A 23,762-nucleotide genomic window follows, 5' to 3' on the forward strand; every position below is an offset into this window, starting at 1 on the left:
CTTCCGGTATTTATAGTGGTTTGTTCTTGCCGCTTCCGGGTGTCAGTTTCAGCTGTAGTAGTTTGTATATGGGGTCCAGGTTGATGTGTCTGTTGATGGATGTTCTTGCCGTTTCCGGGTGTCAGTTTCAGCTGTAGTGGTTTGTATATGGGGTCCAGGTCTATGTGTCTGTTAATGGAGTTTGTGGATGAATGCCATGCCTCTAGGAATTCCCTGGCTGTTCTCTGTCTGGCTTGTCCTATGATGGTAGTGTTTTCCCAGTCAAATTCATGTTCCTGGTTGTCTGAGTGTATGGCTACTAGGGATAGCTGGTCGTGTCGTTTTGTGGCTAGCTGATGTTCATGGATGCAGATTGTTAGCTGTCTTCCTGTTTGTCCTATATAGTGTTTTGTGCAGTCCTTGCATGGTATTTTGTAAACTACGTTAGTTTGGCTCGTGCTGGCTATTGGGTCCTTTGTTCTAGTGAGTTGTTGTCTGAGTGTGGATGCACACAAGCCAACTTCCACACTCAGACAACAACTCACTAGAACAAAGGACCCAATAGCCAGCACGAGCCAAACTAACATAGTTTACAAAATACCATGCAAGGACTGCACAAAACACTATATAGGACAAACAGGAAGACAGCTAACAATCCGCATCCATGAACATCAGCTAGCCACAAAACGACACGACCAGCTATCCCTAGTAGCCATACACTCAGACAACCAGGAACATGAATTTGACTGGGAAAACACTACCATCATAGGACAAGCCAGACAGAGAACAGCCAGGGAATTCCTAGAGGCATGGCATTCATCCACAAACTCCATTAACAGACACATAGACCTGGACCCCATATACAAACCACTACAGCTGAAACTGACACCCGGAAACGGCAAGAACATCCATCAACAGACACATCAATCTGGACCCCATATACAAACTACTACAGCTGAAACTGACACCCGGAAGCGGCAAGAACAAACCACTATAAATACCGGAAGAAACATCAAAGCAGCGCTTCACTGGAGGCTCCAACAGCACTGATAATGTTCCCTAGCCAGGGAACGAAACATTTGCAGCAAAAACTTCCAGCTCGGCGAACAGAACCACAGCAACGGACACCCGAGCTACAAATCTTCAACCAGATTAAAATAGGAACAAAGCTGAATGAAAGTACCATGATCTCATATGTTGGAAGTGATCAGCCATTTCCTTGCAATATATCTTTGTTGAAAAATGTGGTGCTGGAAAACACAGCAGGCCAGGCAGCATCCGAGGAGCAGGAGAATCGATGTTTCGGGCATAAGCCCTTCTTCAGGAATGAGGCTGGTGTGCCAAGCGGGCTGAGATAAAGGGTAGAGGGGAGAGAACTTGGGGGAGGGGCTCTGGGAATACGATAGGTGGAAGGAGGTGAGGGTGATAGGCCGGAGAGGGGGTGGGAGGTCGGGAAGAAGATTGCAGGTCAAGAGGGTGGTGCTGAATCCAGGGTTGGGATTGAGATGAGGTGGGGTGGAGGGGAAAGTGTTCAACCACAGGGCGGTTGGGTTGGTTGGTGCAAGTGTCCCAGAGGTGTTCCCTGAAACGTTCCGCAAGTAGGCGGCCTGTCTCCCCAATGTAGAGGAGACCACATCGGGTGCAACGGATACAGTAAACGATGCGTGTGGAGGTGCAGGTGAATTTGCGATGGATATGGAAGGATCCATTGGGGCCTTGGAGGGAGGTGAGGGGTAGGTGTGGGTGCAAGTTTGGCACTTCTTGCGGTTGCAGGAGAAGGTGCCGGGAGTGGAGGTGGGGTTGGTGGAGGGTGTGGACCTGACGAGGGAGTCGCGGAGGGAATGGTCTTTCCGGAACGCTGATAGAGGTGGGGAGGGAAATATATCCCTGGTGGTGGGGTCTGTTTGGAAGTGGCGGAAATGACGGTATTTGATAAGATGTATCTGGAGGTTGGTGGGGTGGAAGGTGAGGACCAGTGGGATTGGAGGGGTTGGGTTCAAGGGCGGAGGTGCGGGAAGTGGAGGAGATGCAGTGGGGAGACAGGCCGCCTACTTGCGGAACGTTTCAGAGAACACCTCTGGGACACCCGGACCAACCAACCCAACTGCCCCGTGGCTGAACACTTTAACTCCCCCCTCCCACTCTGCCAATGACATGCAGGTCCTTGGCCTCCTCCATCGCCAGATCCTGACCACATGACGCCTGGAGGAAAAGCGCCTCATCTTCCGCCTAGGAACCCTCCAACCACATGGAATGAATGTAGATTTCTCCAGCTTCCTCATTTCCCCTCCCCCGACTTCATCTCAATCCCAACCCTCGGATTCAGCACCGCCCTCTTGACCTGCAATCTTCTTCCTGACCTCTCCGCCCCACCCCCTCTCCGGCCTATCACCCTCACCCTCACCTCCTTCCACTTATCGTATTCCCAGAGCCCCTCCCCCAAATTCCCTCCCCTCTACCCTTTATCTCAGCCCGCTTGGCACACCAGCCTCATTCCTGAAGAAGGGCTTATGCCCGAAACGTCGATTCTCCTGCTCCTCAGATGCTGCCTGGCCTGCTGTGTTTTCCAGCACCACATTTTTCTACTCTGGTCTCCAGCATCTGCAGTCCTCACTTTCGCCTAATATATCTTTGTAACCAACCCACTCTTGTCTCAGGACCAGAGCATGAACAATGATTGCTTTGTAGGATGAAAGCACCTTGGAACATGGGTATGCTAATAAGTAAGTAATCTGGCACAGATATCAAGGTGGGCACTAATCTAAGGAACGAACATTTGAATAACAGAACTTCCAACCACAAACGTCTTGAAAATGTTATCGGAATAAATAGTGAATAATAGTAGAGCATTCTTAGCTGTTGATTAAGGTGGATCAGAAGAGGGACAATGGAAATAGGCTATATATGATTGTGGCAATAACCTCAAATGGAGTAGTTACCATTAAAATAACTCCACAGAGGCCAGTATCCTATCACAAAGTCACCCTTTATTTACGCATGGAGAATCTTTGACATGGATTCAGCTTCCTTAGAACCAGCTCTCAGAGTGAATTGAACCTCTGACAGTCCTGTTTATATCTGTCAGCCAGGACTCCCTAATATTGAACCAGGTTAACGGTCCCAATCAGAGAGCTCATATTCTATGAGGTCTATCTAGCTAGCCTTGTTACAATCATTACAAAGACAATTTGAATAGGGTTAATTATCTCTCCACCCCCATGTTTTCTATGAGGCCCACCTGGCTGACCTTGTTACAAGTACTATAACCAAAGCAATAATTTTCTAATTCCGTGCTGCATAACTCTTAGCTGCCCTCCAAGGCAGCAGCAGGTTGGTAATATCCTTGCAATGAACAGTAATGATCTGTTGTAGAGGAATGGCTGATCACATCCAACATATAAAAGTTATTTGTATTTGCATAAAACCCTGTACTTATTTTAATCTACATCACAAATATATTCCACCTGAAGGAACTGGCTGAGTCGCTGCTAAAGGCACAGTGGCCAGAGTCATGAATAAGAATCTAGGAAACATATACCCAAAGCCTTTCAGCAAATTATGAATTGGTACTGGGTAGAATGTGCTCCACTATCTTATACTAGAGGGTAGAAATGAATTTACGTTACACAAATACTGCTGCTGTTTTACTCCAGAGCAACCTGGACAGGCACAGTATTAGAGGAAAAATTGAGTCATGCAGCTGCTATCTTTAGAAAGCTATAAGAGAATGAGCTGCATAAACAGAGTTTATTATTCATGTAAGACATAAACAGGCTAAATGTCTGTAACTATTCAGTGAGTCAAGACAATTGGATTATCTTATATGAATTTTCTATAATTGCTTTCTATGTAACACTTAGAGCTTATCACTCGTCATTTCACATGCTTAAATTTCCAATAGAATGTAATACAAATTTGTTTTCATGAAGGCAGAGACCATTAACAAATTAAACAATCTCCATTTTACAGTTTTTCCACTTCATCTTGTTGACACCGTAATTTATCTGATCAGGTGTATAACAGACCAGAGGTGAAATTAGTCTAAGTTTCCAGCAGGCTTAAATCAAGTTGTAAGGATTAAAATGTATAATAAATCTATACAATGAATATTGTCCTAACAGACATTCCAGGATTAAGTGGTGCACAAGATAGAAGAAGCACACCTGTGTCATCTTTCTGCTTGGCCCCAACAAATATCACTGTGCAATTATAATCTGAGGTATAAATAAAGTAGGGAGGTGATGACATGGTGGTAATAAGACAATAAGACCATAAGACATAGGAGTGGAAGTAAGGCCATTCGGCCCATCGAGTCCACTCCACCAGTCAATCATGGCTGATGGGCATTTCAACTCCACTTACCAGCGTTCTCCCCGTAGCCCTTAATTCCTCGAGACAACAAAAATCTATCAATTTCGGCCTTGAAGACATTTAGCGTCCCGGCCTCCACTGCACTCTGCGGCAATGAATCCCACAGGCCCACCACCCTCTGGCTGAAGAAATGTCTCCGCATTTCTGTTCTGAATTGACCCCCTCTAATTCTAAGGCTGTGTCCACGGGTCCTAGTCTCCTCGCCTAACGGAAACAATTTCCTAGCGTCCACCCTTTCCAAGCCATGTATTATCTTGTACGTCTCTATTAAGTCTCCCCTTAATCTTCTAAATTCCAATGAATACAATCCCAGGATCCTCAGCCGTTCCTCATATGTTAGACCTGCCATTCCAGGGATCATCCGTGTGAATCTCCGCTGGACACGTTCCAGTGCCAGTATGTCCTTCCTGAGGTGTGGGAACCAACACTGGACACAGTACTCCAAATGGGGCCTAACCAGAGCTTTATAAAGTTTCAGTAGCACATCTCTGCTTTTATATTCCAACCCTCTTGAGATAAGTGACAACATTGCATTTGCTTTCTTAATCACGGACACAACCTGCATGTTTACCTTTAGAGAATCCTCGACTAGCACTCCCAGATCCCTTTGTACTTTGGCTTTACTAATTTTCTCACTGTTTAGAAAGTAGTCTATGCTTTTATTCTTTTTGCCAAAGTGCAAGACCTCGCATTGCTCCCGTTAAATTCCATCAGCCATTTCCTGGACCACTCTCCCAACCTGTCTAGATCCTTCTGTAGCCTCCCCACTTCCTCAGTACTACCTGCCTGTCCACCTAACTTCATATCATCGGCAAACATCGCTAGAATGCCCCCAGTCCCCTCATCCAAATCATTAATATATAATGCGAATAGCTGTGGCCCCAACACTGAACCCTGCGGGACACCGCTCATCACTGGCTGCCATTCTGAAAAAGAACCTTTTATCCCAACTCTCTGCCTTCTGTTAGACAGCCAATCCTCAATCCATCCCAGCAGCTCACCTCGAACACCATGGGCCCTCACCTTGCTCAGCAGCCTCCCGTGTGGCACCTTATCAAAGGCCTTTTGAAAGTCTAGATAGACCACATCCACTGGGTTTCCCTGGTCTAACCTACTTGTTACCTCTTCAAAGAATTCCAACAGGTTTGTCAGGCATGACCTCCCCTTACTAAATCCATGTTGACTTGTTCTAATCAGACTCTGCTCTTCCAAGAATTTAGAAACCTCATCCTTAATGATGGATTCTAGAATTTTACCAACAACCAAGGTGAAGCTGATTGGCCTATAATTTTCCATCTTTTGTCTTGATCCTTTCTTGAACAAGGGAGTTACAACAGCCATCTTCCAATCATCCGGGACCTTTCCTGACTCCAGTGACTCTTGAAAGATCTCAACCAATGCCTCTGCTATTTCCTCAGCCACCTCTCTCAGAACTCTAGGGTGTATCCCATCGGGGCCAGGAGATTTATCAATTTTAACACTTTTTAACTTTTCTAGCACTATCTCTTTCGTAACGGCAACCATACTCAACACAGCCCCGTGACTCCCTTTAATTTTTGGGATATTACTCATGTCTTCCACTGTGAAAACTGATGCAAAGTACTTGTTAAGTTCTCCTGCTATTTCCTTATCTCCCATCACTAGGCTTCCTGCATCAGTTTGAAGTGGCCCAATGTCTACTTTTGTTTCTTATGTACTGAAAGAAACTTTTACTATCATTTCTAATATTACTGGCTAGCCTACCTTCATATTTGATCCTCTCCTTCCTTATTTCTCTCTTTGTTATCCTCTGTTTGTTTTTGTAGCCTTCCCAATCTTCTGATTTCCCACTGTTCTTAGCCACTTTATAGGATCTCTCTTTTTCTTTAATACATTTCCTGACTTCCTTTGTCAGCCATGGTTGGCTAATCCCTCCCCGGATAATCTTTCTTTTCTTGGGGATGAACCTCTGTACAGTGTCCTCAATTATACCCACAAACTCCTGCCATTTTTGCTCTACTGTCTTCCCGGTTAGCCTCTGCTTCCAGTCTATTTTTGTCAATTCCTCTCTCATGCCCTCATAATTACCTTTATTTAACTGTAACACCATTACATCCGATTTTGCCTTCTCTCTTTCAAACTCCAGACTGAACTCTACCATATTATGATTGCTACTTCCTAAGGGTTCCCTTACTTTAAGATCTTTTATAGAGTCTGGTTCATTGCAAAGCACTAGGTCCAGAATAGCCTGCTCCCTTGTGGGCTCCATGACAAGCTGTTCCAAAAAGCCATCCTGGAAGCATTCCATGAATTCCCTTTCTTTGGATCCACTGGCAACATTATTTACCCAGTCCACCTGCATATTGAAGTCTCCCATGATCAATGTGACCTTGCCTTTCTGACATGCCTTCTCTATTTCCCGGTACATGTTGCGTCCCTGGTCCTGACCACTGTTAGGAGGTCTGTACATAACTCCCATTATGGTTTTTTTGCCTTTGTGGTTCCTCAATTCCACCCACACAGACTCCACATCATCCGACGCTATGTCATTCAATACCATTGATTTAATTTTGTTCTTAACTGACAAGGCAACCCCACCCCCTCTGCCCACCTCTCTGTCTTTTCGATAAGTTGAAAAACCTTGGAGGTTTAACTGCCAGTCCTGACCCCCCTGTAACCAAGTCTCTGTGATGCCTACCACATCATAATCATTCACTATTATCTGTGCCATTAGTTCATCGGCATTTAGTAATGTCATTAAACTAACAATCCAGAACTACAGGCTGATTTTCTGGGGACATAGATGGAAAATTGCACTAAAGTTAAGAGTGTGCAACAATCAGGCACAGTGTGAAGCAGACTGGGAAAAGTGTGCAGCAAGCCAGCATCACAGTGAAGCAGACAGGGTGTGGACCTCAGTTGGACTCGGGAAATAAGAAAAGGAGATAACTTTCAAGTCTATAGTCTTGAAGAGGAGACAGAGTGGCAGCAGTGCGAACCTGGGATTGAATGGTGGCAGAAGAGCTTCCCTGTGGAAGATGTTTGGGTAAAGCCCCGATCAAGCTCAGATGGAGCAGCAAGAACCTTGCTAGAATTCAAAAAGGCTGACAGAAATAACATCAGCACAAAGCAGTGAGCTGATTGGGAGGTGGTGGATAAGCGATTTTTGCCCATTTTAAAGTTGCACTAGGGAAAGATAACTTCTAACTTACTTTTAAAAGAATACTTAGCTAATTTTCTACTTGGTGTAATTTAGGGCAAATGTTCCTTTAAGTAAAGATACTGTTTGGGGAACTCAATCAGGTGTATTGTATAGCCTGCAATGTGTAGGAAATCTTAGATGCTTCTGTCAGTCTGGATGATTGCATCTGTAATAAGTACCACCACTTGGTTTGCTTTTGAACACCAGTTATTTGAGCTTGAATGTTGGGTGGAGGCATTAGGTGCAGCCATGAGGCTGAGAACTTTGTGGCCAACACATCTTTAGACATAGTCACCTCACAGCTTAAGGAAGTGAAGTGAAGGAAGCAATCTTATGACCATCGGTCAGAAGGAAGGAGGCTGACAGGGAGTCAAAAAAGCCCCAGAATGCATCTCACTCAAGAACAGTATTTTTGAGTTCAAAGATGGTGACAGCAGGTTCTCCTACTCCTGATGTGTATGTTCATTTGATGAATTAAATCTCAGGATGCCAGCTGCATTTTCATCTTACATATCAATTATCTTTATGGCCTGAGCAAATGAAAGACTTCCTTCTAGAAGCTGAGTATATTAGACACACAGGATGCTTGAAGCAGCATTCCATCTCAAGTTCCACTTATCTGAGTCTAAAAATCACACAACACCAGGTTATAGTCCAACAGGTTTAATTGGAAGCACACTAGCTTTCGGAGCGACGCTCCTTCATCAGGTGGTTGTGGAGGACATAATTGTAAGACACAGAATTTATAGCAAAAGTTTGCAGTGTGATGTAACTGAAATTATACATTGAAAAATACCTTGATTGTTTGTTGAGTCTTTCATCTACTTGAATTCTATGATAGTTTCACTTCTTTCATGTGTAAATCACAAAACTTTTTTAAAAAAGTTACATTCTCAGGTTAACTGTAATAATTGGTGTTAGCTAGACAATATGTTGGAGGTGTTAGCCCCTGTGTTCTCTGTCTGTGCCATAATGTTTAGACTGATTCTAACCTAAAAAGTGAGAAAACTGAGTCTTACATGAATTCATGCAGTTGTTGAGCAAAGTATAATGTAACTCTGCAATTACAAATTCACTTCACAAACATATATGTATATGTGTGCATGTGTGTGCGTACATGTGTCTGTCTGGGTTGTGTGGTTATGAGTGTGAGAGAGTGTGTGTCTATGTGAGAGTAGAGTGTAGAGTGCTCTAAGTCTCTGAGAGGATGCATGTGTGAGTGTGGGAGTATGTGTGTCTGTAAGGGTGTGTGTGAGTACCTGTGTGTGTGTGTCTGTGTTTATGTGTGTGTATAGGAGTGCGTGTGTGTAGGAGTGTGTGTTTGTGTGTGTGTATAGTACAATTGTGGTCCCGGTTGAGGCTCTCCCTATGGGTATGGAGCTCAGCTATCAGCCTTTGCTCGGCCACTTTTCCCTGCTGCCTGTCCCAAAGTCCGCCTTGGAGAATGGTCACCCGAAGGTCCAAGGTCAAATGTCCTGGACCACTGAAGTGTTCCCTAACTGGGAGGGAACACTCTTGTCTGTTGATTGTTGTGCGGTGCCCATTCACCCATTGCCGTAGCCTTTGCTCAGTTTCCCCAAAGTACCATGCCTCAGGGCATCAGTCTAAACATTATGGCACAGACAGAGAACACAGGGGGCTAACACCTCCAACATATTATCCAGCTAACCCCAATTGTTCCAGTTAACCTGAGAATGCAAATTTTCAAAAAAAGGTTTTGTGATTTACACACGAAAGAAGTGAAATTATCATGGTATTCGAACAAATGAAAGACTCAACAAACAATCAATGTATTTTTCAATTCATAATTTCAGCTACATCACACTGTAAACTTTTGCTATAAATTCTGTGTCTTACAATTGTGTACTCCACAACCACGTGATGAAGGAACGGCGCTCCGAAAGCTAGTGTGCTTCCAATTAAACTTGTTGGACTATAACCTGGTGTTGTGTGATTCTTAAACTTTGTACACCCCAGTCCAACACCAGCATCTCCAAATCATTATCTGAGTCTGCTTCCGATCATCTATGTAACCATCCCTTTACTTTGGCTGTGCAAATCATATAAAGGCACCCACCCGGCTCCACACTTGTTTGCAGTTACTTCACTATAATGGAATGTCACATCCCATCTTTTATGAAGCTTTCCTCATTTTTTGAAAAGGTAGCTCAAGCTCCCTGCTTCCTTCTTATGTAGAGATATTTCCCTCATTCTGAAATTCCACTGTGGTCATCAGGTTAAACCTGGCAACAGTGAACAGCATTTGTGGGATTGATTATCAGTTATTTTATGGTAGTACACACTACTGCTTGATTGCTCTGTATATGACAAAACCTTGCTGATTAACTCCTTTTCATCTTGTGAGATGTAATTTCAGAAAGCCGGTTAGATTCAATATGGGGCTTGCCTCAAGTATTGATGCTGTACTTCATATCAATTTACAACCTCTATGGGAATTTAACCTCATCTTCAATAAACACACTTATCACTCACTGATAAAATCCGGTCTCCTCTTCGTAGCTCTCCACTGAGGTCTGCTGGCCCACCCGCCAAGATGAAAGATACAAAAATCCCTTCACCATCTTCTCCACCGACAATGTTAAAGCCTAATCCTGTGGATCCTTTGTGAAGGACAATCTTTCTTGGTTCCCTGAAATAAACAAGAGCATCATTAGGAAAAAAAGCAAACAACCCAACTGTTATAAACGTTTGTATCCCAATTCCAGGAAAATGACTTCACTGCATTCTCTATCATTGAGATGGGCAAGAACACTTAAAAAGATACTTCTAATGGTTAACCACATTAAATAACTACATGTCAGAATTTTAGAACTAAGTGAAATTCTCAATGTAACAGAAAACAGGTCTAAAGCCATTGCAAAAGAGAAGGAAATAAATTCAGCCCAAGGAGAAGAACAGGTTTCTATCTCCTCAGTTCATTCCACACTCAGTCTGAAAGAACAATTTACAAATTTTCTGCATCTTATGCTTAATTATTTAACTTTGTAAAACTAAAAAATGCGTTGTAAGATTGGCCTTCCTAGGGGTCCATGTCTCTTTGGCCCAGAAACTAATTTTGCTGTGTTTTAACACTTTATTCCATTGAACTTTCAATCGAGTACCATTGCTATCACAGGCTGTGATTGATCCAAAAATGCAAAGTTATCTGAAAAAAACCCTTTTCAAAGAATCTTGCACACAATATTCCAAAAGAGAAATCAGGAGAGTAAGAAGCACAAAAAACCAGCATCATAGTCACCATCATAACTTCAGGAGTTAAAGTACAGTAATACATAACATATTAAGAAAATTGATTTTATACATGCATTTCAAATTACAAAGATTTGAGAAAATATTTTAAATAAATTGAGTGCGGAATTCCAAACATTTAAATGAGATGAATTAAAATTATAAGCACAGAACTCCATTGCTTTATGAAGATTTCCTTTGTTATAGCAGCAGCTTGCATTCTTATACTGATAGAGGGGGATATCCCAAAGCACTTCAGAATATCCCAAAACTGGATAAAAAAAACTTTGAACTCTTATTTTGAAAGCTTGATAGTCAATTAGCAAACCTTGCAAAACTAGAAAAGTAGCATTGAAGAGATACTTGTTTGTCAGGCTTTTAAAATTAAACTTGCTAATTATTAAAAGAGTCCAAAATAAATGGTGTCAAGGAAAATCAGAGAGAGTACATAGTCCAGCCAGAAACACTAGTGTTTTAGCTATGAAGACTAGACCTTGAATTGAGATAAGAAATTCCAGCAAACTATAATCTTTTCCAGGAAAATTAACTATGAAGGGCTTTCCATAAGGTAAGTTACATTGCACAGGTGCAACTCACATTTAAACAGCAGTTGCAGAACATAATTGGGTGTTGCAGTTAAACAAAGTTTCATTGTACAGTGGTGGTGTGCTACTGGCAGAGTTGCTGCAGAATCATACACTTTTTACATGAATGTTGGAGTCCACAATGTTTTGGGATAGTGATGGTCGAAGTTTCATCTTGCCTTCTGTCAGATGATTGACCAGGAATTACTCCCACCCTGGGAGTGGCTGTCACTGGTGTATAGCAGAGGAATTTGGAAGCTGATAATCAACTTGTTATCTTGGGTTATGAACATACTTTTCTTGGCCAACTATTCCTAAGCTGGAATCATTGGTGGGAGCTTAAACTTAGAGCCGCAGCCTTAGAGACAAGGGGACTCACCCACTGAACTACAAGGCTTCCTGGTTCATTCAGCAATATGGCTAATCAGTATCATAAACTAAACACATACTTTGATTAAAGATATAAAAGACTGAATACATTGATGACCTGTACTGTAATTGAAGAAATAAGTTTCTGTAAATTGGCAGAAAGAGATGTCAAAAGGACAGATAGAGAAGAAGAAAGGAAAAGACAGAGAAATTATGATTGATCATGAAAAGAATCTACAACCACAGGAGCTGGTCACTTCTTGTGTACATATGACCACAATTAATAGCATATTTGAGCTTGATATTGGTGAACTGTTTGTTTGCATTATGGCACTCTATATTAGTCAAATGCTAAGCATTATGGCACTCTATACGAGTGAAAGGCTGAATTGCTGGAAGCAAAGTAAAAAGGTAGCTACTGTTTTGTTTCCCTTACTTAACCTTAAGATCTGTAGTAATTATTTATAAACATTTTAATTTCCCTGTAACCATTGTTATAAACAAACTGACTCACTTATGCATAATCATCTTTTGAGTGAGTCAATCTGTTTTATTTAATTAGATTAGATTCCCTACAGTATGGAAACAGGCCCTTTTTACCCAACAAGTCCACACCGAACCTCCGAAGAGTAACCCACCCAGACCCATTTCCCTTTAACTCATTCACCTAACACTATGGGCAACTCAGCATGGCCAATTCACATCTTTGGAGCACCCAGAGGGAACCCACACAGACACAGGGAGAACGTGCAAACTCCACATAGACAGTCAGCCGAGGCTGGAATCAAACCTGGGACCCTGGTGCTGTGAGGCAGCAGTGCTAACCACTGAGCCACTGTGCCACTCTAAACATATGTAGATAATTTTATCCAGTTGGAATCACTTGAAACGTTTGCCTAGTGAACTTGGTGTTTACTATATTTTGCTGCAAATTTAAAATCTCAGGCGAATAGCTGTTACCAGAAGGCAAGTAACAGGAGGTTGTATACGGGGACCGAAAATGGACTAATTTTTAAAAGTGGAGAAATTACTCTCTTTGATGCTATATAGTTGAAAGTCATGCTGCAGGAGATGCACAAAAAGCAGTCCTTCCAAGAATTGAACACCACCCTGCAGTAAATATATTGCAGTCACACAGTCTTTTATATTTGGCTGAAAATTAAGATGATGTCTTCCTAAATCAGACGCTTCTCACTACTGTATTTTTTTCATGTGAGCTCATCAACCATTGCAAAACCTGAGAAGATTTCTGTACTTTATATATCATCTGAAGTTTGGATACAAACTTTACTCCTCTTTTGTGGCACTTGGTACAATTGAAGGTTGGAGTGGCAACCAAGGAACAACATAAAGATGCTGAGCTGTCAGGCTAAGGTCTTCCTCTGTTAGTCAAATTGAAAATTGTTATCTTTATTCCTAAATCTGTACATCACTGCATCTTTCCCCAGCGCTGTGCCCCATTTGCACTCAAGTTGTGGAGCAATCGTCAGTGGAATGATTCTGGCTTCAAGTGAATTTCACAGTCCCTTCATTTCATCAATCTTCAGCCATATTGGCCTTAATGTTTGAGCTGCCTTTCTAATGCCATCCAGCTTGCTCTGATATCTTCTAAAAGCTACACAAAACTTACCATTGCAACTTTTCCTTTGACCACCACAGCTAATTCATTTTACTGTTTGCTGCCCAATCCATCTTATTGTAGGGCTTCCTATCTTTTATGAAACACTCGACTTATAGTTCTTTTGACTTGTGTATTTGGGATGGCACAATGGCTCAGTGGTTAGCACTGCTGCCTCACAACACCAAGGACCCAGGTTTGATTCCCACCTTTGGTGACTTCTCCTTGTGTCTGCGTTGGTTTCCTCCCACAGTCCAAAGATGTGCTGGTCAGGTGAATTGACCATACTAAATTGCCCATAGTGTTAGGTACATTAGTTAGGGATAAATGTGGGGGATTTACCCCCACACTGTAGGGAATCTAATCTAATCATTGCTTGCCTCCGAGTCATTGATGAGGGACCCAGCAGCAGCACTGGAAGCAGGTCTGTCATCATTCATGAGGAATCCACTGACTAAGAGCAATCATGCAGCAGTTGGCCATTCAGCCTTAACAAGGCATGGGACCGTCCTATTACTGTGCATGTGTGTGTGTGTGTGTGTGCGTGTGTGTGTGTGTCTATCAGCCAGTGGGCCATTAATAGATCTGAAATGTACCCTAGGGTCAGGAAGCTCCACCTCAGAGATCTGTCAATCAATCAGATCCCTGCAACTCTCCAGTATAAACAGCACACTCGGAGTAGTGTCCACTGCCAGTACTTGAGGCGGCATTTAGCCCTGGCTCAGGATTTTATTTTAACTGTTTGGGGACCTCGTGGGACACATGGAGCTGGGTTTGAGAGACTATGGTGGAGGAAAGGATCCTGAGCTCCTGACATGACCTTCCAATTGTCTCAGGGGCCTGTTGAAGAGGGTCCTCTGTTTGCCCACTGTTATCCCATGTAGGGAAGGCTGCTGGGCTTCTTGCATGTCAGGCATATCTCCCGCCATCAATTGCATTTCATTGGCACTGGGAGGGGACCTGTAAGTCGACATTAATTCACTTGGCTCACTTAAAGTTAATCCCCCACTGCCACTGTAAAATTGCAGTGGGGCAGGAGTAGATGGGTGAGTGGTGAATAGCTGCCTGCTGAATTTATATACCCTCCCTGCCTTCACACCTGCTGGCAGTGGAGCATAAAATCCAACCTGTTGTGTTCACATGTGCAACATTGGTTTTACAGGGACTTGCAGAGCATGAAGTTCTTATAGACAGACTCACACATTACTATTTCTAAATGTTTATTTCACATGCAGGTTGTGGAAATTCAAGATAACTGTTTCAGCTGCACTGTCCAGGTTATTTGAGGGGTTTAAAAATCTCAGAGAGTGCACCATCCCATTGTATCTAGCACTCATCACCAGTGTAGATACTGTCACTGGGGTAGGTCACATGTGGTCTCAGATTGTTTGTTGCAACTTGGTCTAAAAGTGCATGCAGACACATGTGCAATCAACCGTCCAAGAATGTTACAAGCAAGATCAATAGCAATCAGAGATCTATGGGAGGCCAGGAATATACTGACTGCAAGGCTGACGGCAAATCTCTAGATGCAAATTTATGGAGTTAAAGGGAGGTGTGAGAGAACATCTGAGAATCTTAATAAGGAGTTCTTTTGAGTATCATAAAGTCGTAAGTATGTGAGCACATGGCTTCCTCCATTGAGAAAATGTCAATACTCAGAGAGACAGATCCATCAGGGGCATGCAGATCTGCATAACATCACCTTGTCCCTTAATTCCACACAGGAATATTAAGGTGTGGGGGCAGTGAGAGAGTGGCAAAGTGCATGAATCTGCCATGAATCATCTGCCAGTGACCACAGCTCCAACATCAGAGATTCTTGCGGAGGTTTCTGTTCCTGTACAGAAACCCTTCAGCCACTTGATCTTCTAGGCCTTAGGTTGCCAGAAGACCTCTTCCAATGTCATGGCAGATCATGGGGCCATACAGTCAGCAGCCTCCCTTCATGTGAAGAAGATTACTTATGGTTTTATGGGTGTAACAAATTTGATCTTGTTTTCAATGTTATTTTAATTCAAGGATGCTAACTTCATTGTGGATAATCTTTTTTGTTTTGTTCATTGCTTGGCAGAAGCCATCCTCATCTCAGGACATCTATGGTCTACCAGTATAGGGGCTAGCCTTTTTTGGATAGACTCAATACTGAGTAAGCATCTTGACTTGAGCAATCAGTGCTATAGTAGTGACTGGAAGATGGGGACAGGAGTATACATTTAGTTTGTAATTTATTAAATTCAGTAGGAAAGATAATTGTTGTTTAAGAAACCAGATAAGTATCAGATTGTCCCATTCTTCCAAGGCATGCTTTACAATGTCCCTCACATCCAGTCAAGACATCCTGATTATGAATTGCCAGCTCAGCATCAATGATACTTTCCGGATGAAACGCCTCAACACATTGCAATGCTATCCTGTGGAGAGTACAGAAAGCCATCATAGTGTATGATATATTTGTTGGACCATACTGGCAAGCTCCTCCAGATTAATTGAGGCATTGAACAGCATTTTCAGCAACCCAATGTTCTGCTTTGTGGCTATGCAGGTGGACACATGGCAGGTATTGTACTTTTCATCTGCTGCAGACCTGTTTCAGTGGGTTGTCATAGGCATAGAGATGTACAGAATGGAAACAGACCCTTCGGTCCAACTCATCCATGCCGACCAGATATCCCAACCCAATCCAGTCCCACCTGCCAGGACCTGACCCATATCCCTCCAAACCCTTCCTATTCATATACCCTTCCAAATACCTCTTAAATGTTGCAATTGTACCAGCCTCCACCATTTCCTCTGCCAGCTCATTCCATACACTTACCACCCTCCGTGTGAAAAAGTTGCCCCTTAGGTCTCTTTCATTTCTTTCCTCTCTCACCTCAACCTATGCCCTCTAGTTCTCAACTCCCCAACCCCAGGGAAAAGACTTTGTCTATTTATCCGATCCATGCCCCTCATAATTTTGTCAACCCTCATAAGGTCACCCCTCAGCCTCCGATGCTCCAGGGAAAACAGCCCCAGTCTGTTCAGCCTCTCCCTATAGCTCAGATCCTCCAATCCTGGCAACTTCCTTGTAAATCTTTTCTGAACCCTTTCAAGTTTTACAACATCTTTTCAATAGGAAGGAGAAGAGAATTACATGCAGTATTCCAACAGTGGCCTAACCAATGTCCTGTACAGCCGCAACATGACCTCCCAACTCCTGTCCTCAATACTCTGACCAATAAATGAAAGCATACCAAATGCCTTCTTCATTATCCTATCTATATGCGACTCCACTTTCAAGGAGCTATGAACCTGCACTCCAAGGTCTCTTTGTTCAGCAAAATTTCCCAGGACCTTACTATTAAGTGTATAAGTCCTGCTAAGATTTGCTTTCCCAAAATGTAGCACCTCACATTTATCTGAATTAAACTCCATCTGCCACTTCTCAGCCCATTGGCCCATCTGGTCCAGATCCTGTTGTAATCTGAGGTAACCCTCTTCGCTGTCCACCAAATCTCCAATTTTTGTATCATCTGCAAACTTACTAACTGTACCTCTTATGCTCACATCCAAATCATTTATGTAAATGACAAAAAGTAGAGGGCCCAGCACTGATCCTTGTGGCACTCCACTGGTCACAGGCCTCCAGTCTGAAAAACTATCCTCCACCACAACTCTCCGTCTTCTACCTTTGAGCCAGTTTTGCACCCAAATGACTAGTTCTCCCTGTATTCCGTGAAATCTAACCTTGCTAATCAGTCTCCCATGGGGAACCTTGTCAAACGCCTTACTGAAGTTCATATAGATCAATCTACTGCTCTGCCCTCATCAATCCTCTTTGTTACTTCCTGAAAAAACTCAATCAAATTTGTGAGAGATGATTTCCCACGCACAAAGCCATGTTGATTATCCCTAATCAGTCCTTGCCTTTCCAAATACGTGTACATCCTGTCCCTCGGGATTCCCTCCAACAACTTGCCCACCACCGACTTTAGGCTCACGGGTCTAATATCGTAGCACTTCTCTAGTTTTCCACAGAGTTCTAGGGTACACCTGATCTGGTTCTGGGGATTTATCCATCGTTATGCATTCCAAGACATCCAGCAGTTCCTCCTCTGTAATCTGGACATTTTGCAAGGTATCACCATCTATTTCCCTACAGTCTATATCTTCCATATCCTTTTCCACAGTAAATACTGATACAAAATATTCATTTAGTATCTCCCCCATTTTCTGTGGCTCCACACAAAGGCCACTTTGCTGATCTTTGAGGGGCCCTATTTTCTCCTGAGTCATCCTTTTGTCCTTAATGTATTTGTAAAAAACCTTTGGATTCTCCTTAATTCTATTTGCCAAAGCTACCTCATGTCCCCTTTTTGCCCTCCTGATTTCCCTCTTAAGAATATTCCTACTGTCTTTATATTCTTCGAAGGATTCACTCGATCTATCCTGTCTATACCTGACATATGCTTCCTTCTTTTTCTTAACCAAACCCTCAGTTTCTTTAGTCATCCAGCATTTCCTATACCTACCAGCCTTTCCTTTCACCCTAACAGGAATATACTTTTTCTGAATTCTCGTTCTCTCATTTCTGAAGGCTTCCCATTTTCCAGCCATCCCTTTACCTGCGACCATCTGCCCCGAATCAGCTTTCGAAAGTTCTTGCCTAAAACCATCAAAATTGGCCTTTCTACAATTTAGAACTTCAACTTTTAGATCTGGTCTATCCGTTTCCATCACTATTTTAAATCTAATCGAATTATGGTCGCTGGCCCCAAAGTGCTCCCCCACTGACACCTCAGTCACCTGCCCTACCTTATTTCCCAAGAGTAAGTCAAATTTTGCACCTTCTCTAGTAGGTACATCCACATACTGAATCAGAAAATTTTCTTGTACGCACTTAACAAATTCCTCTCCATCTAAACCCTTAACAATATGGCAGTCCCAGTCTACATTTGGAAAGTTAAAATCCCCTACCATAATCACCCTATTATTCTTACAGATAGCTGAGATCTCCTGACAAATTTGTTTCTCAATTTCCCTCTAGGGGGTCTATAATACAATCCCAATAAGGTGATCATCCCTTTCTTATTTCTCAATTCCACCCAAATAACTTCCCTGGAATCTCCTCCCTCAGCACAGCTGTAATGCTATCCCTTATCAAAAACGCCACTCCCCCTCCTCTCTTGCCTCCCTGTCTATCCTTCCTCTAGCATTTGTACCCCTGGAACATTAAGTTGCCAGCCCTGCCCATCCCTGAGCCATGTTTCTGTAATTGCTATGATATCCCAGTCCCATGTTCCTAACCATGCCCTGAGTTCATCTACCTTCCCTGTTAGGGCCCTTGCATTGAAATAAATGCAGTTTAATTTATTAGTCCTACCTTGTCCCTGCCTGCCATGACTGTTTGACTCGCTTCTGCTCTCAACTGTATCAACCTCAGATTGACCTCTTTCCTCACCATCTCCCTGGGTCCCACCCCCCCATCTTACTAGTTTAAATTCTCCCTAGCAGCTCCAGCAAATTTCCCTGCCAGTACATTAGTCCCCTTCCAATTTAAGTGCAATCCGTCCTTCTTGTACAAGTTACTTCTACTCCAAAAGAGATTCCGATGATTCAAAAACGTGAGTCACACTTCCATACACCAGCTCCTCAGCCATGCATTCATCTGCTGTATCCTCCTATTCCTGCCCTCACTAGCTCATAGCACCGGGTGTAATCCAAAAATTACTACTCTCAAGGACGTCCTTTTTAAATTCGTGCCTAACTCTCTGTAATCTCCCTTCAGACTCCCAACATTTTCCCTTCCTATGTCGTTGGTTCCAATGTGATCAATGACCTCATGCTGGCCTCTTTCCCCTGTGAGAACATTCTGCACCCTCTCTGAGACATTCTTAATCCTGGCACAAGGGAAACAACACATCATTCTGATTTTTCATCTGTGTACACCTCAGACTACAGAATTCCCTAACACAATTCATCTCTTGGATCCGGACGTACTCCTCGTTGCATTAGAGCCAGTCTCAATACCAGAAACTTGGCTGTTCATGGTACATTCCCCTGAGAATCCATCACCCCCTACATTTTCCAAAATGGCATACCTGTTTGAAATGGGTATATCCACAAAAGACTCCTGCACTAGCAGCCTACTTCTCTTACCCTTCCTGGAGTTAACCCATCTGTGTGACTGTATCTGAGACTTTCCCCCCTTCCTATAACTATCATCCATCACATACTGTTGTTGTTGCAAATTCCTCATTGCTTCTAACTGCCTTGTCAACAAGAATCCATCCTTAATCTGGTGTGAATCAGAAAGCATGTTATCTGCCTGCACTACAGATAGTATCTGAAACCTCCCTTAAGTTGCAGTGAGCACTATGCAGTTTCATGATTAAGTATATGCTCAGTAATTCTCATTGCAATCCTATTCCATTTGGCAGCAAAATTGCTGTGGAGTTCTTCTGCTGCTGGCAAAATCCTGTTAGTTTCTGGATAAGCTTATCTCACTTTGATTTTTCATTGCCTGTGCTTCTCAAACTGTATGTTCAAGCTACACGAAATTTAGTCCACAGACTAAAATGACAAAATGTTTGTACTACCTTGATCTAATTAGATTTTTTGTAAGGCTAAGAATCAGCATTGAGAAGAAAGTAGGCGTATAGCGAAGTTATCTTTTATCCACACAACCAATAAGACCGAAACTGAAAATGTGTTGCTGGTTAAAGCACAGCAGGTTAGGCAGCATCCAAGGAATAGGAAATTCGATGTTTCAGGCATAAGCCCCTCATCAGGAATTCCTGATGAAGGGCTTATGCCCGAAACGTCGAATTTCCTGTTCCTTGGATGCTGCCTAACCTGCTGTGCTTTAACCAGCAACACATTTTCAGCTCTGATCTCCAGCATCTGCAGACCTCATTTTTATCCCAATAAGAACAAAAAACAGGTTTTCTCAGAAGCAACTTGGATGGATCGGTGGACATGCTGAGTGAGTGTGGACCCTTTGGTAAAACATTTGCTTGGCCCTAATGGACCAATAGGTATGTGCATCTGAAAACTGATAATACCTTTTGTTCAAAAAACAGTTGGCCCACAGGTTTTCGATTAAGAATTCAGGACTTGTATCACAATGAAGTGGCTGGAGGATAAGAATGTGCAGCCAAGAGTCATCATGTAGAAACACAGGACTGAGAAAGAGCATGCATAGAGTACGAGTCCTGCGGCACATGGGAAGAAAGTGGTAAATTAATGTAAGTGACTGCACCATAACATGAGTATAGTGCACCAGTGCATAACTATGCTGGAATGGAACAAGTTGTACTTTTAAATATCACTCCACCTTCTTCCCATCAGTAATATAATTTGCTTCATTCTTTCCAAATTCAAAAGAAGTAAAAGGAAAAATGATGTTTTGCAATGGTAAGGCCAATGTGACAAACCGTCACGTTCCAAAAATGAAACACTTAAACAATTAAGTAATGCTTTGCTTCATACAATTATCACGAGGCCTTACAACTACTGTCCTTTCTGGAAGGTTTTGTTTATGCTGCTTTTACCAAGACGTCAAGCTTGGCACAGGGATAGTGTGCCAGCTCTGAGTCACAAGTTTGTGCTTTCAAGGCCCACTTCAGAGACATTAAACATAACCTAGACTAACACTTCAATACTGTGGCAGTGCCGCACTGTGACAGGTGCCATCTTTTGCATGAGATATTAAAGTACTCACTCAGGAAGGTGTAATAATATAATAATTTAGTTTCACTGTTTTTTATTTATAATGTTAAAGAAAAATCTTATGGCACTTCTTGAATCACAGTTTAGTTTTCCCCATGCCTTGAATAACACTTAGCTTCAACCAATACCATTAAAACATATGATCTCATCATATATCTCATGGCTATTTGTGGAATTTAGCTATGCACAAAAAAAATTGCCATATTTACAGATATGATAAGAGTTTAAAAATACTTAATTGGTTGTGATGTTGTTTAGGATGCCATGAGAACATAAAGAAACTACGTTACTTTAAGTTTTATTTCCCTTTTAATCCAGGTACAACAAGATAGTTTGAAGCCATTTCATCTTGATTAGTTTTTAGTGTTTCTAGAGTCAATGCAGAATAATATTTTCGCAGATCTTTCAGGTGACAATTCTGCATAACAAGATTACTGAATGACACCAACACTTCATGTTGGGACACATTATGGACCCAGTTTTAGTTCATCTAATTCATTCACGCAGACAGAGTTATAAATCAATTTGCAAAGGTGTTTTTTCAAGATTTCCTGTGATTAAACTCAAGCTATTATTCACACATTCCAATATTTATGAAGCTGTCCTTGAAAAATTAATTTCCAAAGTAACCTTATCTTGGAGAAAAGAAAATCATTGAGACCGGTTTTGTGGAGAAACAGGTAGTTCTAGCTGGAGGCTTTTTTTTAAAGAAGCTCTCGTTGTGCCACAATCAGTGACCTTTAATTTTTCTGACATCAGTGGGAGCAGGAAGCCAGGCATTAGGTTTCCATTGTGACATTGAGCAAGTAAGGCAGAACTATCTGGATTTCAGATAGGGGTCATTATATTAATCAATTTATTGAGTTTACAGACTTTAGAATTCACAGGGTTTGTCAAACAAGGTCACTGACAAATAGATATTCATGGTTAGACCACCTTTCTCCACCTCACCAGGTACCTGACCACCTTTTTCTGCAAATTTCAGCATACAGCAAATGAATTTGATAAGGAATTTCTCTGAAGAACCTACGAATACTATATGTAGTGGAACATACCGAAATGGGTGAGTGTTAAGTTAAAATTAAGTATGTTAGAATGCCATTGTTGAAAATGTGTTGCTGGTTAAAGCACAGCAGGCCAGGCAGCATCCAAGGAACAGGAAATTCGACGTTTCGGGCCAGAGCCCTTCATCAGCCTCTATTTCAGATTCCTACCACAGGTTTTGCATATTATCTTCATGGCAGCCAGACTAATTACAGGCACTTTGATCAACATTGCTGCACTTTACCATAATGGAAACTACGAAGGGCTTATGCCCGAAACGTCGAATTTCCTGTTCCTTGGATGCTACCTGACCTGCTGCGCTTTTCCAGCAACACATTTTCAGCCATAACGGAAACTAGCAAATAAATCCATTTTACTAAATAATCATTAATGACCTATTAAGAAATTTCTGACATTGCACTTTCAGTTGGTTATTGCAACAGTATCAGATGATTATGCAACACCTAATACACTACAGTATAGTAGATGAATATATTTAAGGTAATTACAGTCTGAGGTACTCTTCCCTGATTAGGGTATGTTAGTAGACAATGACCTTCTGTTACAAGATGGAGAATTACTTTCTTACAGAAATGGATTATAATAGATTAGAGGGTGGCACGGTGGCACAGTGGTTAGCACTGCTGCCTCACAGCGCCAGAGACCTGGGTTCAATTTCCGCCTCAGGCGACTGTGTGGAGTTTGCTCGTTCTCCCCGTGTCTGCGTGGGTTTCCTACGGGTACTCCGGTTTCCTCCCACAGTCCAAAGATGTGCAGGTCAGGTGAATTGGCCATGCTAAATTGCCCGTAGTGTTAGGTAAGGGGCAAATGTAGGGGTATGGATGAGTTGCGCTTCGGCGGGTCGGTGTGGACTTGTTGGGCCGAAGGGCCTGTTTCTACATTGTAAGTAATCTAATCTAATCAAGATTGAAGAGCAATTTGAACAGTAGAAGGTAGTCTGGAGAGTTTTGAAATTTCGAAGTGAGATGGAAATAAAAGGAGAAAGGAGGTTGTTTCAAGACCATCTTCCTCTATTAGGGAATTAATAGTGACCAGAAACTCAACTGGACTCCCTGTATAAATACAGTGGCAACAGGAGCAGGTCGGAGGCGAGGAATACTGCAGCGAGTAACTCACTTCTTGATTCCCCAAACTTTGTCCACTATCTACAAGGCATATGTAAAGAGTGTGATGGAATACTCCCCACTCGCCTGGATAAATGCAGTTCCAACGACACTCAAGAAGCTTGACACCATCCAGGATAAACTAGCCCAATTGATTGGTACCACAGCCACAAACATCCACTTCCTCTACCATTGATGCTCAGTAGCAACAATGTGTACTATCTAGAAGATGCACTACAGAAATTCATCAAAGACCCTTAGACAACACCTTCTAAACCAATGGACACTTCCATCTAGAAGGACAAGCGCAGCAGTTACATGAGAACACCACAACCTGCAAGCTCCCCTCCAAAACATTCATCATTGTGACTTTAAGTTATATCACCATTTATTCGTTGTCCCTCAGTCAAAATCCTGGAAATCCCTCCCAAAGGGCATTGTAGGTCTACCTACAACACGTGGACTGTTCAAGAAGGCAAGTCACTGCTATCTTCTAAAGGGCAACTACGGATGGAAATACATGCTGGCCA

At 42.5% G+C, this 23,762-nt stretch overlaps 1 protein-coding gene across 2 annotated transcripts in view; it reads right to left on the reverse strand.

The window, feature by feature from the left end:
• dlg3 (discs, large homolog 3 (Drosophila)) overlaps positions 1-23,762 on the reverse strand; it is a 187,947-nt gene that overhangs the window by 115,583 nt on the left and 48,602 nt on the right. For both annotated transcript variants that reach the window (XM_060832753.1, XM_060832754.1), the window contains exon 2: positions 10,025-10,181. In XM_060832753.1, coding sequence (XP_060688736.1) covers positions 10,025-10,181 — 157 coding nt within the window. The remainder of the gene's footprint in view (positions 1-10,024; positions 10,182-23,762) is intronic.

Source organism: Hemiscyllium ocellatum, chromosome 11, assembly GCF_020745735.1.
Source record: "Hemiscyllium ocellatum isolate sHemOce1 chromosome 11, sHemOce1.pat.X.cur, whole genome shotgun sequence".
In the NCBI taxonomy this organism is placed as follows: Eukaryota; Metazoa; Chordata; class Chondrichthyes; order Orectolobiformes; family Hemiscylliidae; genus Hemiscyllium; species Hemiscyllium ocellatum.